This window comes from Zonotrichia leucophrys, chromosome 7 (assembly GCF_028769735.1).
Source record: "Zonotrichia leucophrys gambelii isolate GWCS_2022_RI chromosome 7, RI_Zleu_2.0, whole genome shotgun sequence".
Classification (NCBI taxonomy): Eukaryota; Metazoa; Chordata; class Aves; order Passeriformes; family Passerellidae; genus Zonotrichia; species Zonotrichia leucophrys.
In genome coordinates this window covers 5,219,459-5,232,700 of record NC_088177.1, presented here as the reverse complement: position 1 = coordinate 5,232,700, position 13,242 = coordinate 5,219,459, and the positions used below count along the sequence as shown (strand labels likewise).

General features: G+C 36.4%; 1 protein-coding gene across 6 annotated transcripts in view; it reads right to left on the bottom strand.

The window, feature by feature from the left end:
• The window catches only part of LRP1B (LDL receptor related protein 1B), a 638,472-nt gene that overhangs the window by 101,108 nt on the left and 524,122 nt on the right, over positions 1-13,242 (bottom strand). For all 6 annotated transcript variants that reach the window (XM_064718934.1, XM_064718938.1, XM_064718939.1 and 3 more), the window contains exons 48-57: positions 12,795-12,908; positions 12,458-12,607; positions 9,831-9,953; positions 7,962-8,081; positions 6,985-7,113; positions 6,011-6,133; positions 4,626-4,766; positions 3,264-3,451; positions 1,630-1,813; positions 320-405 (exon numbers count right to left, since the gene is read on the bottom strand). In XM_064718934.1, coding sequence (XP_064575004.1) covers positions 320-405; positions 1,630-1,813; positions 3,264-3,451; positions 4,626-4,766; positions 6,011-6,133; positions 6,985-7,113; positions 7,962-8,081; positions 9,831-9,953; positions 12,458-12,607; positions 12,795-12,908 — 1,358 coding nt within the window. The remainder of the gene's footprint in view (positions 1-319; positions 406-1,629; positions 1,814-3,263; positions 3,452-4,625; positions 4,767-6,010; positions 6,134-6,984; positions 7,114-7,961; positions 8,082-9,830; positions 9,954-12,457; positions 12,608-12,794; positions 12,909-13,242) is intronic.

Sequence of the window (13,242 nt, the reverse complement as noted above, 5' to 3'; positions counted from 1 at the left end):
GGCCAAATAGGTGGGGATTTTTGGGTTTTTTTAACTGAAATAGACAAATTGCACAAAACATATTGTGATGGAAGAGGATCACAAATAACATAATTTTTTAGTACATCAGAATGACTGACAAAACAACTGCTTGAGCTTTAATCATGTCAAATCCAGGAAAAAAAAAGTCAATTGAAAGTATTGTAATAACTCTGAAGGCACTGCAGTTGTTCTGTGGTGCACACAACGCCAATTATAGGATGATGTTTCTGTCAGTTGCAAACTTTAGAAAAAAATAAAAGTATTGAGTTAAACTTAGAGCATGGTACTATGGTTATACCTGTTTCAACAAAGTGTAGTTGGATCCATCAGTGCTAATTTTTCTTATTTCATGATGATCAGCCAGAATTAAGAAAGGTTCCTCATCTAAACCCCGGGAGAAAGAATATATTAGACTAGCTTTTACGTTAATTTATGGAAAATCAGGAATACAATGCTGAAATACAGATGGCTTGAAAAATAAATGTTACATGCTCTGATCAATGTTATGGATGAAAGAAGTATTTAAAACATTCAAATGCTCCAAGAAAGATCAATGATGCAGTATAAAAATGAACAAAGCAATCAATTAGTATATCTTTCATTGCAATTTAATTATTTTGCCTTTGTAATATGGGAACCACACTGCATTTTATCCTAATTTAATGTCAGAGACTAAATGGGAAATATATTTCATTCCATATGTTTTAATTTCAACATTTCCTTTCAATTTAACCCTGACTACTAATTATGGTTGCAAACCAAGCAGGTTTTGATAATTTCATTTTGAGATTTCCTTAGTCTGAATGATACAGTGAGAAAGAAACACCTACTCATAAAACCCTTGATTTTTTTAAGTTTGAACTGAAGCCAGATTTGACTTTGTGTTACCCTGGCTTTCTAGTTTATAAAAAGTATTTTCTTTCAGATACTCATTCATTACATCACTGAAACATCTCTGACACTGACACATATCATTCTAAAAATATATTTTTAAGGCTGTCTTTATTTTAGCTCTATTGAGAAACACCTCTACTAAAACAAAACAAACAACAAAAAAAAGTTCACCAGTGATAATTAAAAATGTATTAAAGGCTTTGTATTTACTGCTCTTGCACTCTAGAATGTAATGTGTTGTCCATCCTACTCTGCTCCTGTACTGAGCACATTTGCATGTTATAACAGAGTTGCATTTTCTATTTTTTTTCCTGTTCCTCCTTTTCAGATGAGGAAGTTTGATGTACACTCTAATATTTCTAAAGGTGATGAAACCTTATCATAACCATGCTATTATCATCTGACTCAGAAGCAGAACTAAATGATGTCTTTTAACTTTTCTAATACTTTCTCTAATAAAGTTAATTATTCACACTTTCAAAAACCACTGTATCTATTTATTACAAATGAGTTGAGGAAAACACAGACTAAAAATATAACTTATTATTGCATTCAGACACAGTCACATTCCTATTTTAAATTGAAAAAGTAGCAGATTCAAAGTAACTCTGTCTTTATCTTGCATATAAAGGTATCACAGACCTCGGGGCTAAGGTTTTTCCCACAAATTATTTTGGTACAGCTGTGGATTATAAAATCATTAAATAGTAATACCTGAAAGGGATTTGCAGCCATTTGGGTTATCAGGCTGTGTTTCATACCCTTCTGCACACAAGCATTTGTAGGTTCCATAGGTATTGATGCATTGCTGGCTACAGGGAAATCCAGATGAACATTCATCAATATCTACACACGTTTTGCCATCATCCTTCAGGAGGAATCCAGGCCAGCATTTGCACTGGGAAAGAAAACCAAATACATTCATTTTTAATTCTGTTTATCACCTGCGTGTACTTGCTTCTGAATATGTTAGCATCATAAACTTTTTATGTATCTCATTTTTTCAAGTAACATCTTAATTACATTGCTGCCTGTATGGTTTACTGGAGGCATGCCTACTTTTCTTTTCAAATATTGCTGATGTGATCCTAAGCACTATTTCCTCCACAAAAACCCAAACAAAACCCTGTAGAACAAGTAATTATTCTTTCTACTTTAACTGAAAAAAAAGTAAAGCGCACCTTTTCAAAAATATGGAAAAGATTTTTTTCTTGAAAATAATGATGGATGGACCCTTTGGAGTTCTTAAGTTTCAATTATACATGTGTTTTTTGGTAAAGATAGACAGTTTTTAACTATTTTCCTTGGAATCATTGATACCACCTGGCAATCTGTGTAACCAACACAGGAATGTGAATCAGAACTCCTGAGGCTGATTAGGAGCTGGATGTGGACAATTCTTGTAGATCTACTCTAACTCAGAAAATTCTGTTTCTCTGACATGTTTTTGGGCTGGTGATGATCCTGGCAACTTTATCACATGCAACGTGAAAGGTGCAAAATACAACTGGCCAGAGGGGTTTTGAAAAAGGGGCATAAATTTTATCAACAGAAGACTTCCTGTCATGTTCCCATCTACATTCTCTATTTCTCTCTGCAGAGATCCAGGACGTGCTTTCTCCACCACTTCAGCAAGGTTTTTGTTGAACCCAACAGCTCCCGAGTCTCTGTCTCAACCCTCTCAGCTCCAGAGGGTTGAATTCCTGCACATCTAAGCCAAGCTGCACAGATTTTATTTAGTTCTCAGTGGGCCAATGTTCAGCAGAAAAGATGAAACTTTGGGAGTGCAGTTAGGGTTACTTCAGAGCTAAAACCCTGAAAAAAAAAATGTCTTCTATTTTTAGCTGCTATTTACAGGCTACTGCAGGCTGTTCCTCTCTACTTGTCAAGGCCAAAGAGCAGATTCAAAAAACATCCTCACATGCAGACAATGAACAGTTTTGCTCTGCTACTAAGGTGATATTACTTTAAATATTTCTATAAGTCTCTGTCTTGGGGAAAAAAAAAAAAAAACCAAAACCAAAAACATGGAGAAAACCACTATTTCTGCTCTTCATTCCTATGTATTGTAAAATTTTTACTCATTGATTTTCAGTGCTCTGTATACACCAGTATGATTTCTTGTATTTAAAGCATAGGCTTAAAATATGTACTGTACCATTTTTTAAATACAATTGGCAATTGTTTGCTTACAGGAAATGAAAATTTGAATATTCTTATTTTGGCATGCAAGCTACTTCACTACAAAGAGATACCACACAGTGGGGCTTTATTATAATCATGCACTAGTTAAACATTTGAGAGCTAAAAACTCGCATTATATTAAACCACATTTTGCAATTTTTCACCTTGTATCCAACAGGAAGGTCCTGGCAATCCTGGGAACAGCCACTGACTTTCTTACTGAGGCATTCATTAATGTGGCAGCTTTTCTCATCAGACCCATCGCTGCAATCTTCTTTGTTATCACAAACCTCGCTTTGAGGAATGCACTTGCCATTTTTGCACATAAAAAAAGAGTTGTTACATGACTGCTCTGGAAAACATAAAAAGAACACACAACTTGGTGTCATCTCTTAGTATTTGGAATTAGTTTTCTCATGGATCAGCTGCTGTGTGCATGCAAAGGTAAAAAAAAATGGTGTAGCAACTGAATATTTATTCCTCATTGATAGCTTTATGATAACTTCCTATTTTTCAGTGTCTTTGAAGGTTATTCCTCTCCTGGAAAAATGGGTGAAGACATCAACTTATTACTCCCTCCTTTATATTTCTTTTCATATAACGGAGAACCCTCTACATAATCTCTGCACAAAATACAGTTCTAGTTTCTAAAAGTTAAAAAACATGAGTTCCCTCCCTGTGGATACTCAGAGGTTTAGGAACACAACTGGCTGAATTCCAATGCATTCTCTGTCTGATGACCTGCAAATATGTTCTTCCCTGTTTGGCAAAACTTCAACACATCATTTCAGCTCCATTCAGATCCTTCAAATAACAATTGGAACATTCAAATAAACATAAGGGAGGTGTGCTGCCTCAAATCACAGCAGATGAGTGTTTTCCATCGAAATTGGAATAAAGAACCTGGCTACGGTGCAATGAAATGCTAAGGTCTAGACAGAAGAATTGGTCTTTCAAAAAGCCACAGACTAGAACAACATATGCAGACCAGGACTAACTTCCCTCTCAAAAACCAGTCAAACCTCATCAAACTTATTAATGTAAGCAGAAAATATCAATAAAACCAAGAGCATTGGGTCAATAATTTACTAAAAAAATTAAAGCAGTGTTTATTATTTATAGTGGGAGCAACTTTATACCCCCTTTTATATGAACTCCTTCTGTGTGATGAATATTTGGAACATAATAACCATTATAAGAGCAAGGTAGAAACTTTGGAAATTACAATATTAATATTATCTTATTTTAGCATCAACAGGAGTTATGCATTAAGGAAGAGTCTGCTATTTTATTCCATAGGAACTGGTGGCTTGGACTTTGTTATCTGAAGTTTTGGATGCTCAGAGCAATTTCTCCTTGCAAGACATGAGCAATATCACCATGAAAGCACTGGAAATTTAAGGTGTGAGGTTTTACATTTGCTGACTTAGAGCCCTAAACCATCGCTCTCAAAAAAGAAAGGTCACATGTGTTCTTAAAAAAATTACAAAAATGAACTTTTTCACTTGGTGCAAAAAACTACAAACCTGAACTTTTGCACTTGGTGTTGAGAGGGGCTTCATCAGAGTGGTCTGGGCAGTCAAAGTCCCCATCACATTGCCACTGGGAATTCAGCAGGCAGCGCCCATCAGCACAGGTGAACTCTCCAGGACGGCAGCGACGATACCCTGCAAAACCAGCAACCACCCACCTCATGCTTGCTCTCATAGTGTCAACAAAAAATTCTGCATTTTTGAAGCAGCACAAAGAAAATTACTTTTTGCTCCATTTAGAGATGCAGAGCGTTGTGGTCATATGCCAGCAGAGAGAGAAATCAAAATAAAGGAATCTATAATATACAGATATTTTCTAGCAATTTTCTGTTGTGGTTCTCATTTCTGTAGCAAATTTAAGAGTAAATACCCAATATAGATTGTAACAGCACAAAACCAGGCACGATAATTGTCACTGTCATATTTTCTGGAAAAATCCCTTCGCCAGGATTTCTTCTCCTGGGAAGCTGAGAAGCCTCAGAGAAAAATAAAAACAATATTTTTTATTTTTATCCTGTGTTCTGCTGGTTTGGAAGGTGGTTGGAGATTGTTTATCCAACATGTGAATTGTTTTTTACTTAATGACCAATCACCATCCAGCTGTGTCAGGACTCTGGAGAGAATCTCAAGTTTTCATTAGAATCTTGTTAAGCCTTCTGTAAGTATCCTTTCTCTATTCTTTAGTATAGTTTTAGTATACTATAATATACTATAATATACCATAATATACCATAATATACTATAATACCATAAAATAATAAATTAGCCTTCTAAGAACATGGAGTCAGATTCTCAATTCCTCCTTCATCCCGGGGACCCAGCAAATATCACAGATAATCACTAATTTGTCATTTTGAAGGTGATATTTACTCTGTATTTTCCATAAATTTTATTTATATAGGTTAATGCTTCTTTGTATGGCCCAGACACATTGAACAGACCCTCAGAACATAAAAGAAACCCAAAATTCATGTGAATGGTGAAAATTAAACATTCACATATGGTTATAGTTTATATAATTTAAATGCAGTGATAATAATGACAGATGTGTTTGATACTTGATAGGAAAAAAAAACATATATGGAGACAAAGAAAAAAATTCATATAATAAACAATAAATTCCAGGGCATACTTTTTAAATTCTCCTAAATATTATTAGCAGTAAACTGCAATTCTCTATGGAAAATAATTTGTCACTGTAGCCCCAGATACAAGTTAATTCAAGCTGTATTAATTACTGCATAATTTAAAAGTGAGAATTAAAACAATTTAAAAAAAAAAGAAGAGCTTTCTTTTTCAATAATGCCTTAGACCCTGAAGAATGCCTTACAGTTAGCAGTGTGAAATTGTTTTATTTACTCTATTTTTGTTATACTTGCCACATTCCAGGGATTCATCTGATCCATCTCCACAGTCGTCATCGTGGTCACAAACAAACTGTTTGGGAATGCAGACTTTGTTATGGCACATGAAAGCATTCTCATCACAAGTGTTATTGGGAGCTAAGGAAAAATACAGCACATAAAAAAAAAAAAAAGATAGAAATTGAGAACAATCAGATAAACAGCCGATTTTCTTACACAAAGATGAAATGAGAAGTGAATTTGAGGGAATTCAATGGAAATAACCATAACTTTTTAGTCAGATAAAAAGCATCACACAATTCAATACCAGAAAAAGCTACTCATCACAAAGAATGCTACAGAAGTAAAGATAGCTAAAATCTTCTGTAATCCAAGAAAAAAAGCTTCAGAAGTCGATGCTGTCTATGGCTTAACTGAGGTCTGGCTCTGAAGAAAAGAATATTTTGGAAAAAGAGATGCCTTTATATTGGTCTGCTCCTGAACAAATGCTCTTTGAAGTCCACAAACACTCAAAATACATGGAATTTACTTATGTACCATTTTTATGTATTAATAAAAAAACCCCTCCAATGAAACTATTACCGAACTCCTGACACTGCTCATGGAAATGTGTTCCAGGTAGACTGAAGTAACATTCTATAGGGCAGGAGATGTCAGGATCTGAACAATTAGACAGAGTCAATTGAAGACAGAACTTGCAATTCCTTCTATGATGCACAACCTCCTTTACATAGCAGCCAGCATTTTCTTCAGGAGGAGCAATAAAACTGCAATGTCACTGAAGTGCTGATTTTCACCAGTAACCACTGCACAATGCCTGTGAAGTGCCACACATCCTGATCTCCACCTGGGCTGCCTCCCTGTGTCAGCCTGAGTAAAGCTGCGAAGGATGTGCTCGCACGTGGGTCAGCACTCTTCACCAGCAAAACGGACATGAAAATAACATGAAATAGCACGAGAATAACATGTTTTTGGACGTGCAAACCTACCACAGCCCGCTGTGGAGAGCTCATCGCTTCCGTTGGGACAGTCGCGCTCGCCGTCACAGAGCCAGTGCTGGGGCACGCAGGCGTGGGAGCCCAGGCAGCTGAAGGTGCCTGCAGCACACGTCACTGAGCCTGGGGACACACGGCAGGGGAGCCATCAGCACTGAGCCATCCCCAGTCCCCAGCTGGAACACCCATACACCTAGTTTGTAGGGTGACTGGTAATGATTAAAAGGGTTTATTTTAAAATCACAGTGATTGTTTCATTCTGCACATTATGAGAAACTGTAGCTGACATCTTTTATGAAAAATCCTTGCCTTAGGATTTTTTCTCCTGAGAAGATGAAAGGCCTCAGGAACAAAACATAAACATTGATTATCTGCTGCTGTGGAATGCAAAAGGCGGGTCTGTGATTGGTCTCATGTGTTTGTTTCTAATTAATGGCCAATCACAGTCAGCTGGCTCAGACTCTCTGTCCAAGACAGAAGCTTTTGTTATTCTTCTTTTTTTTTCTATTCTTAGCTAGCCTTCTGATGAAATCCTTTCTTCTATTCTTTTAGTATAGTTTTAATATAATATATATCACAAAATAATAAATCAAGCCTTCTGAAACATGGAGTCAGATCCTCGTCTCCTCCCTCATCCCGAGACCCCTGTGAACACCATCACAATAAACCTACTGGCTGGGACTGTTTTACAGTTAAATTTTCACAGAATTGACAGAATCACTGGGCTGGAAGAGACCTTCAAGATCATCAAGTCCAACTCAGCCCCAACACCTCAACTAAACCCTGGCCCCCAGTGCCACATCCAGGTTTTGTTAAACACATCCAGGGATGATGATTCCACCACCTCTCTGGGAAGACCATTCCAGAACTTTATCACCCATTCAGTGAAAAACTTTTTCATAATATCTAACCTTGGTCTCCCTCATTCAGCCTGATTTGACCTAACCCAGAACTGAAAAGATCCAACTCACCACAGACGGCATCGCTCTCATCTAAACCATCTCCGCAGTCGTCCTCGCCATCGCAGGTCCACTGCTTGGAGATGCACTTGTTTGCAGAGCAAGCAAACTGATTCCAGGAGCAGGATGAATCTGGGGGTGACACCAGGCCCTGCATTTGTTAGGTTCACAACATCACTGCATTCCCTGCTGTTTCAAGCACAGTTTAGGATTTTTTGCACTGCCCCTTTCTCTCCTCCCAGTTTCCATGTATTACAACACTCCAACTCTGCACAATCACAATCTCATTATACAGCATATTAGTTTGTGCAAGTTTGCATTCACCAACACATTTTTTAAAACAAACAGTGAAACGTTCTAAAAACATTCCAATATTTTCAAATATTTTGTAAGTGGGATGAGGATGAACACTTTAAAAAACGTAAGCCTAGTTTGCATATTTAACAGCTGCTACAACTACAGTGAACTGCTTTATTTGGGTAGTAGGACAGAGAGGGCAGAGTTCAAATTTTCCAAGTCAGCCTTCCTCCTGGTATTCCAGCAGCTAACTCCATCTTTAAAAGATGTTTTCTTATTTTTTCTCACAAGAAAATCTGTGTTTTTGCTTTATCCCATTTACACTTTTCTGTACATTGCAAATAAGAGCTTGGTTTCTACATTTCAGAATCAGACTGCAAAACTGTCCTAAATCAATGCTATTCTTTTCTGAAAAATTCATGTCTTGCATTTTTTTCTAGTCTTCTTTCTTTAAGAATAAAGTTTATTTTGTTGCAACTGATTTTGCTGACAAAAAATTTAATATTAACATTAAAAAGAATTTTAGGTAATAAAACCTGAATTTGAAGGACAGCATTGTAACAGGTATCTTAAAATGGGTAAGAGCAATCAATGGGGAAAGAAGCATTGGCTTAACCCCCTTCCCTTTTGCCCACAAAAATCAGCTAATTCAGTTTACAGTATCGTACACAAGAATATAATACCTGGAAATGTAAACACCAAGTTATGCTTGACCAATGTGGCCAACAAAAAAGACTCTGATTGTCACAGTGCACAGCACTTCCTAATTTCAAAGTTATGAGATAAAAATACACAATGTAAACTGCAAACCAAATATGGAAGCATGTCAGTGGGAACTGGGTCATGAAGAGAGTAATAAAATAAATAATAAGTAATAAAATGTTCAGTCATGGTAAGAAGTAAAGGAAAAAACCCACAAAAACTTAAAAAAACCCCCAAACTTCAGGTCTTATTTAAATTGGGAATAGAAATTTTTGACACTACTTTCTGGTACAATTTCATTACAAAAATAATTCATTCAGGTAATCCATGCAAACTGATAAGACCAGCTTTCACTAGGAGTAAAACCAACCTGCTTTGTGCCTCAATTAGGTAAAATTTAAGAATCTGAAAATATCTGAGACAGAACAGACCCTTAACCCAGTTCACAGTTCATGCTGTGTTATATTTACATCGCTTTTGTCATTACTTTAAACAATTATATCTGTATGGTCTCTGATGCAAAGCAATGCCTACTTTGATCTTTGGGTATTTCCTGCTGGGCTCCAGACGCTGATTCAAATTCATTATATCTGTAAAACTCTTCTAATGAGGAGTTGTGAAGAATTAGTGGAATTGTTAAATATTAAATTAATAGAAAGCCCTGTATATAAATATATCCTTAAGAGAGAAAAAAAAATTAAAGGGCTTTCATTCTGGCATGAAATAGAATTTAAGGTATTGGCAGCATGAAGTATTAGAGTTGAATCTGCAAACACGGCATTAAAGATTTTTTTTATAGAATCTCTGAGATATAAATGCACACTTCTTTGTTTCCAAAGTGCATTAATGACTAGAGAAATACAAATAAGACAAAATGCTCACCACAGTGCAATTCATCTACTCCGTCCTCACAGTCTTTCTGCCCATCACAAAGCCAGGTGGTCAGAATACATCTTCCACTAGGACAACCAAAATAATTTTCTTCACATGTGGGTTTGTTTTGAACTGTGATAAAATAAAGAATGTAATGTAAAATGGTCTCTACTAGTATGATTAGGAGCCTAATACATTTCTGCTAAATTTCTGAATACTGATGGACAAAGTGTTTATGTCTAAAAATGGAAAAAAAAATGTGTTCATAAAAATAAATAAAGTGATAGCTAAGTAGTTTAGGGAGCTGAAATAGTTGTTTTTTATTTCTTAGAGAAGAATCAGAGCACAGCTTCAAACCAAATCAAAAGGCCTGGAGAGGAAAGTAGTTCAGTTTACAGGTTTTGAGGTCAGGCAGGTCAGCATTGCTTGTTGTTTTACACCAGCTGAAGAAATTGCCCTTCTGAACTTTCTGCTGTCATTTACAAGATAATCTAATTGTGGCAGTATTTTTGTCACTGGGAGAAGCCACAAATCTCATGCATGCACTGACTAACAGGAGCTACACCAGTGATGCTGCAGCCAGAGGTATAGACTTGGTCAGACATTAAAAAGTTCTCCCTTGTCTTTTTAATTTTGTTGAGTCAGAAAGTAATTTAAAATTTGACTTTTATGAATGATTAAGAAACCAGGTGTAAGGAAAGAAAACATGCCACATGTAGAGTTTAATGATGCAAGCACAAATATCATCTAATAACAGCTTATTTTCAAAATCTTAAGTAAGGTCCTGGGAAAACCCAGGATGTAATTCCAGGTACTGGAGACCACTGAAACTCTCTGCCATGGTTTTCATTATTCCTTTAGTGTACTGGATTTGTTTTCAGCCTCCTCTCTTTTAAAAGGAAAGGCAAAGTAAACATTTATGGATTTTACAGCTGTATGAATAAAAAAGAAAAAAAAAATAAAGACTAAAGAAAGAAGTGGAACATCTGTGATGACTTGGTAGGTATTAAGGTTTCCCTAAGCAAAGCTACCCTCCATGAGTATTTTGCTGTAATTTTCTGTAAGAACAATGACACTGAACCAAACTGCTAATGGGAATTGCAATATTCATAACAGAAACAACACTCAAAAACTTAATGTGCCAGAGCTGGTCAGCTTTGAATGAAATGGCAAAGGAAATCACATGTAGGCTGAGTGGGGATGGTATTGCTTCCAAGTAAAGGGAGGAATGATCCAGGCAATTAGTCACACATTAAAATGATGGAACATTTTGGCACACATTTGGAATTCAGAGAGAAGTAATACAAATAAATGGACAATGGAATAAAATGCACATTAGTGTACTTATGCAACATTAGTTTACTGAAGCTGTAGCACACTGCTCTCAACATTTTGCTTGGTATGGAATAAAACCCTTTCTTTGTCTAAAAATACAGCAAGTTAAGCTCTTTTGGCCTTAATGAAGTGTCATATACAATAAATTCTTCATAATTAAGAGATAATCTAGAGAATGGAGAGATTAGAATGAAAACTCTAAGTTAATATACATCTATTTTATAGGACTGATGGAAGTTCTTAATGACATGTTGGCTGACAGTACTGCTGAAGTCCCAGGTTCCTCTGGATCCTGGTAATATTTTCGTAAATAAATTTGGCACAATGTATATGAGAATTCTAATAGAACCTTCTGGTGACACAACAGGATTATCACACAGATTAAGAGAATATTAAATGGAAAGAAACAGATTATGTCCACTACTGTGCAAAAATTTGATGGCATTGAACAACATAAAATTAGAAGTTCTAAATTTACAAACAAATCAAAATTATTATTTAGTAATTATTTATTTTTATTTAACTAGTTCTTAGAGGAAAGAGAGTTACGAGCCAACAGAAGATTAATTTCACTTTAGAATAAATAAATTGTTAAAAAAATAGAAATAAAAAGTGTTTTCATTTTGTATTTAATATTCTCAAACTCAGATGAGGAGTTCTGGATAAAAATGGAGCAAACACATAAATTCCCTCCTTGATTAGGTAAGAACTGAATATTATTAATAATTCATTAGTTAACATTAAACAGAACTCCAGTCCTGTGGCTGGGGCTCAAGTTATCATGATCACTTTTTCCTGGCTGCTATCACAAAAACAACAACCCTGGATTCTACCCTGGCAGCCTATTTCAAGGACCTCCACCAAATAAAAGAGAAAGTAAAACAAGTCAGCAAGAAAAGAAATACCACCCACTAAAGCAGTAGCTAATAAAAGTTCCTGAGTGATTATGCTGATGCTTGATGAGCTTGACATTTCAATGACTCGTGTTTTACTTAAATAAAAATGATAAATGACAGGCCTAACCTGGAGGAAATAGAAAGCTAGACATTACAGTTTGCTTCAGAAAAAAGTCAGTATTCATTTGTAATAATTTGCATAATCCCAGGAAACACAAAATAAAGGTGAATAAACTGCATTCAGCACTGTAATAATGTCTATGGTAAATAAACCAGTATTGACCGAATTAACATTCTGCAACACAATGAGAAACACTCTCCCTCCCCAAATAGGACCTTTTTTCTTTGTTTAAAAGGTTAATTAATGTTTTGAGTTTGGGTTTTTTAAAAATTTTTTACAGTTACCTGGGCACTTTAATTCATCTGTATAATCTCCGCAGTCATTAGACCCATCACAAATCCATTCTGGCAGTATACAGAGGGAAGTGGAATTACAGCTGATAAATCCTGAAGATTTTATCCCAAGTTTATAGAAGTAAGCACAGTTTGTATTATCTGGAAAGAGACAGAAAATTACCACACACCTAACAGCCCGACAGCCTCAACGTTTGATTTTCACATTGGGCTGGAGGAGCCCACGCAGGCATTGGAATCCCAAGCAGCAACACCCAGGAATGAACCGCTCCAACACAAGGAACAATCAGGGAGCAGCTGCTGGGAGGGAGCAGGAACACAAACTCACTGCAGTTCTTTTCATCCGAGGCATCTGCACAGTCGATGATCTGGTTGCACTGCGCCGATTTCCCCACGCAAAGCCCATCTGCACAGCGGAACTCTGCCGGGCCGCACGCCGCGTCTGCAGCACGCGGAGAGAAAGGACGTGAATTTGTGTGCTAAACACGCCCTGCAGGTGCACATCACACACATGATGATGCCTTCCAGAATGAGGTATTCAGAACACACCGTACCTTCCAGCAGATGTACGGTTTGGAGTTTATTACACCTTACAAGTCGCTAATTTTTTAATTTATTTTTTTAGCCTAAAAGTGTCTCTAGGTAGTTCAGTTCGTTTTGAGATAATCAATTGTCCTGGTTTTGCAAGATGGCAGATTTCCCCGAGAGGCTGCTATTTGTGAAAAGATTGTGAGCCATGAGAGAACTGGGATATTTTTTTCTTGTGGAGAAATCTC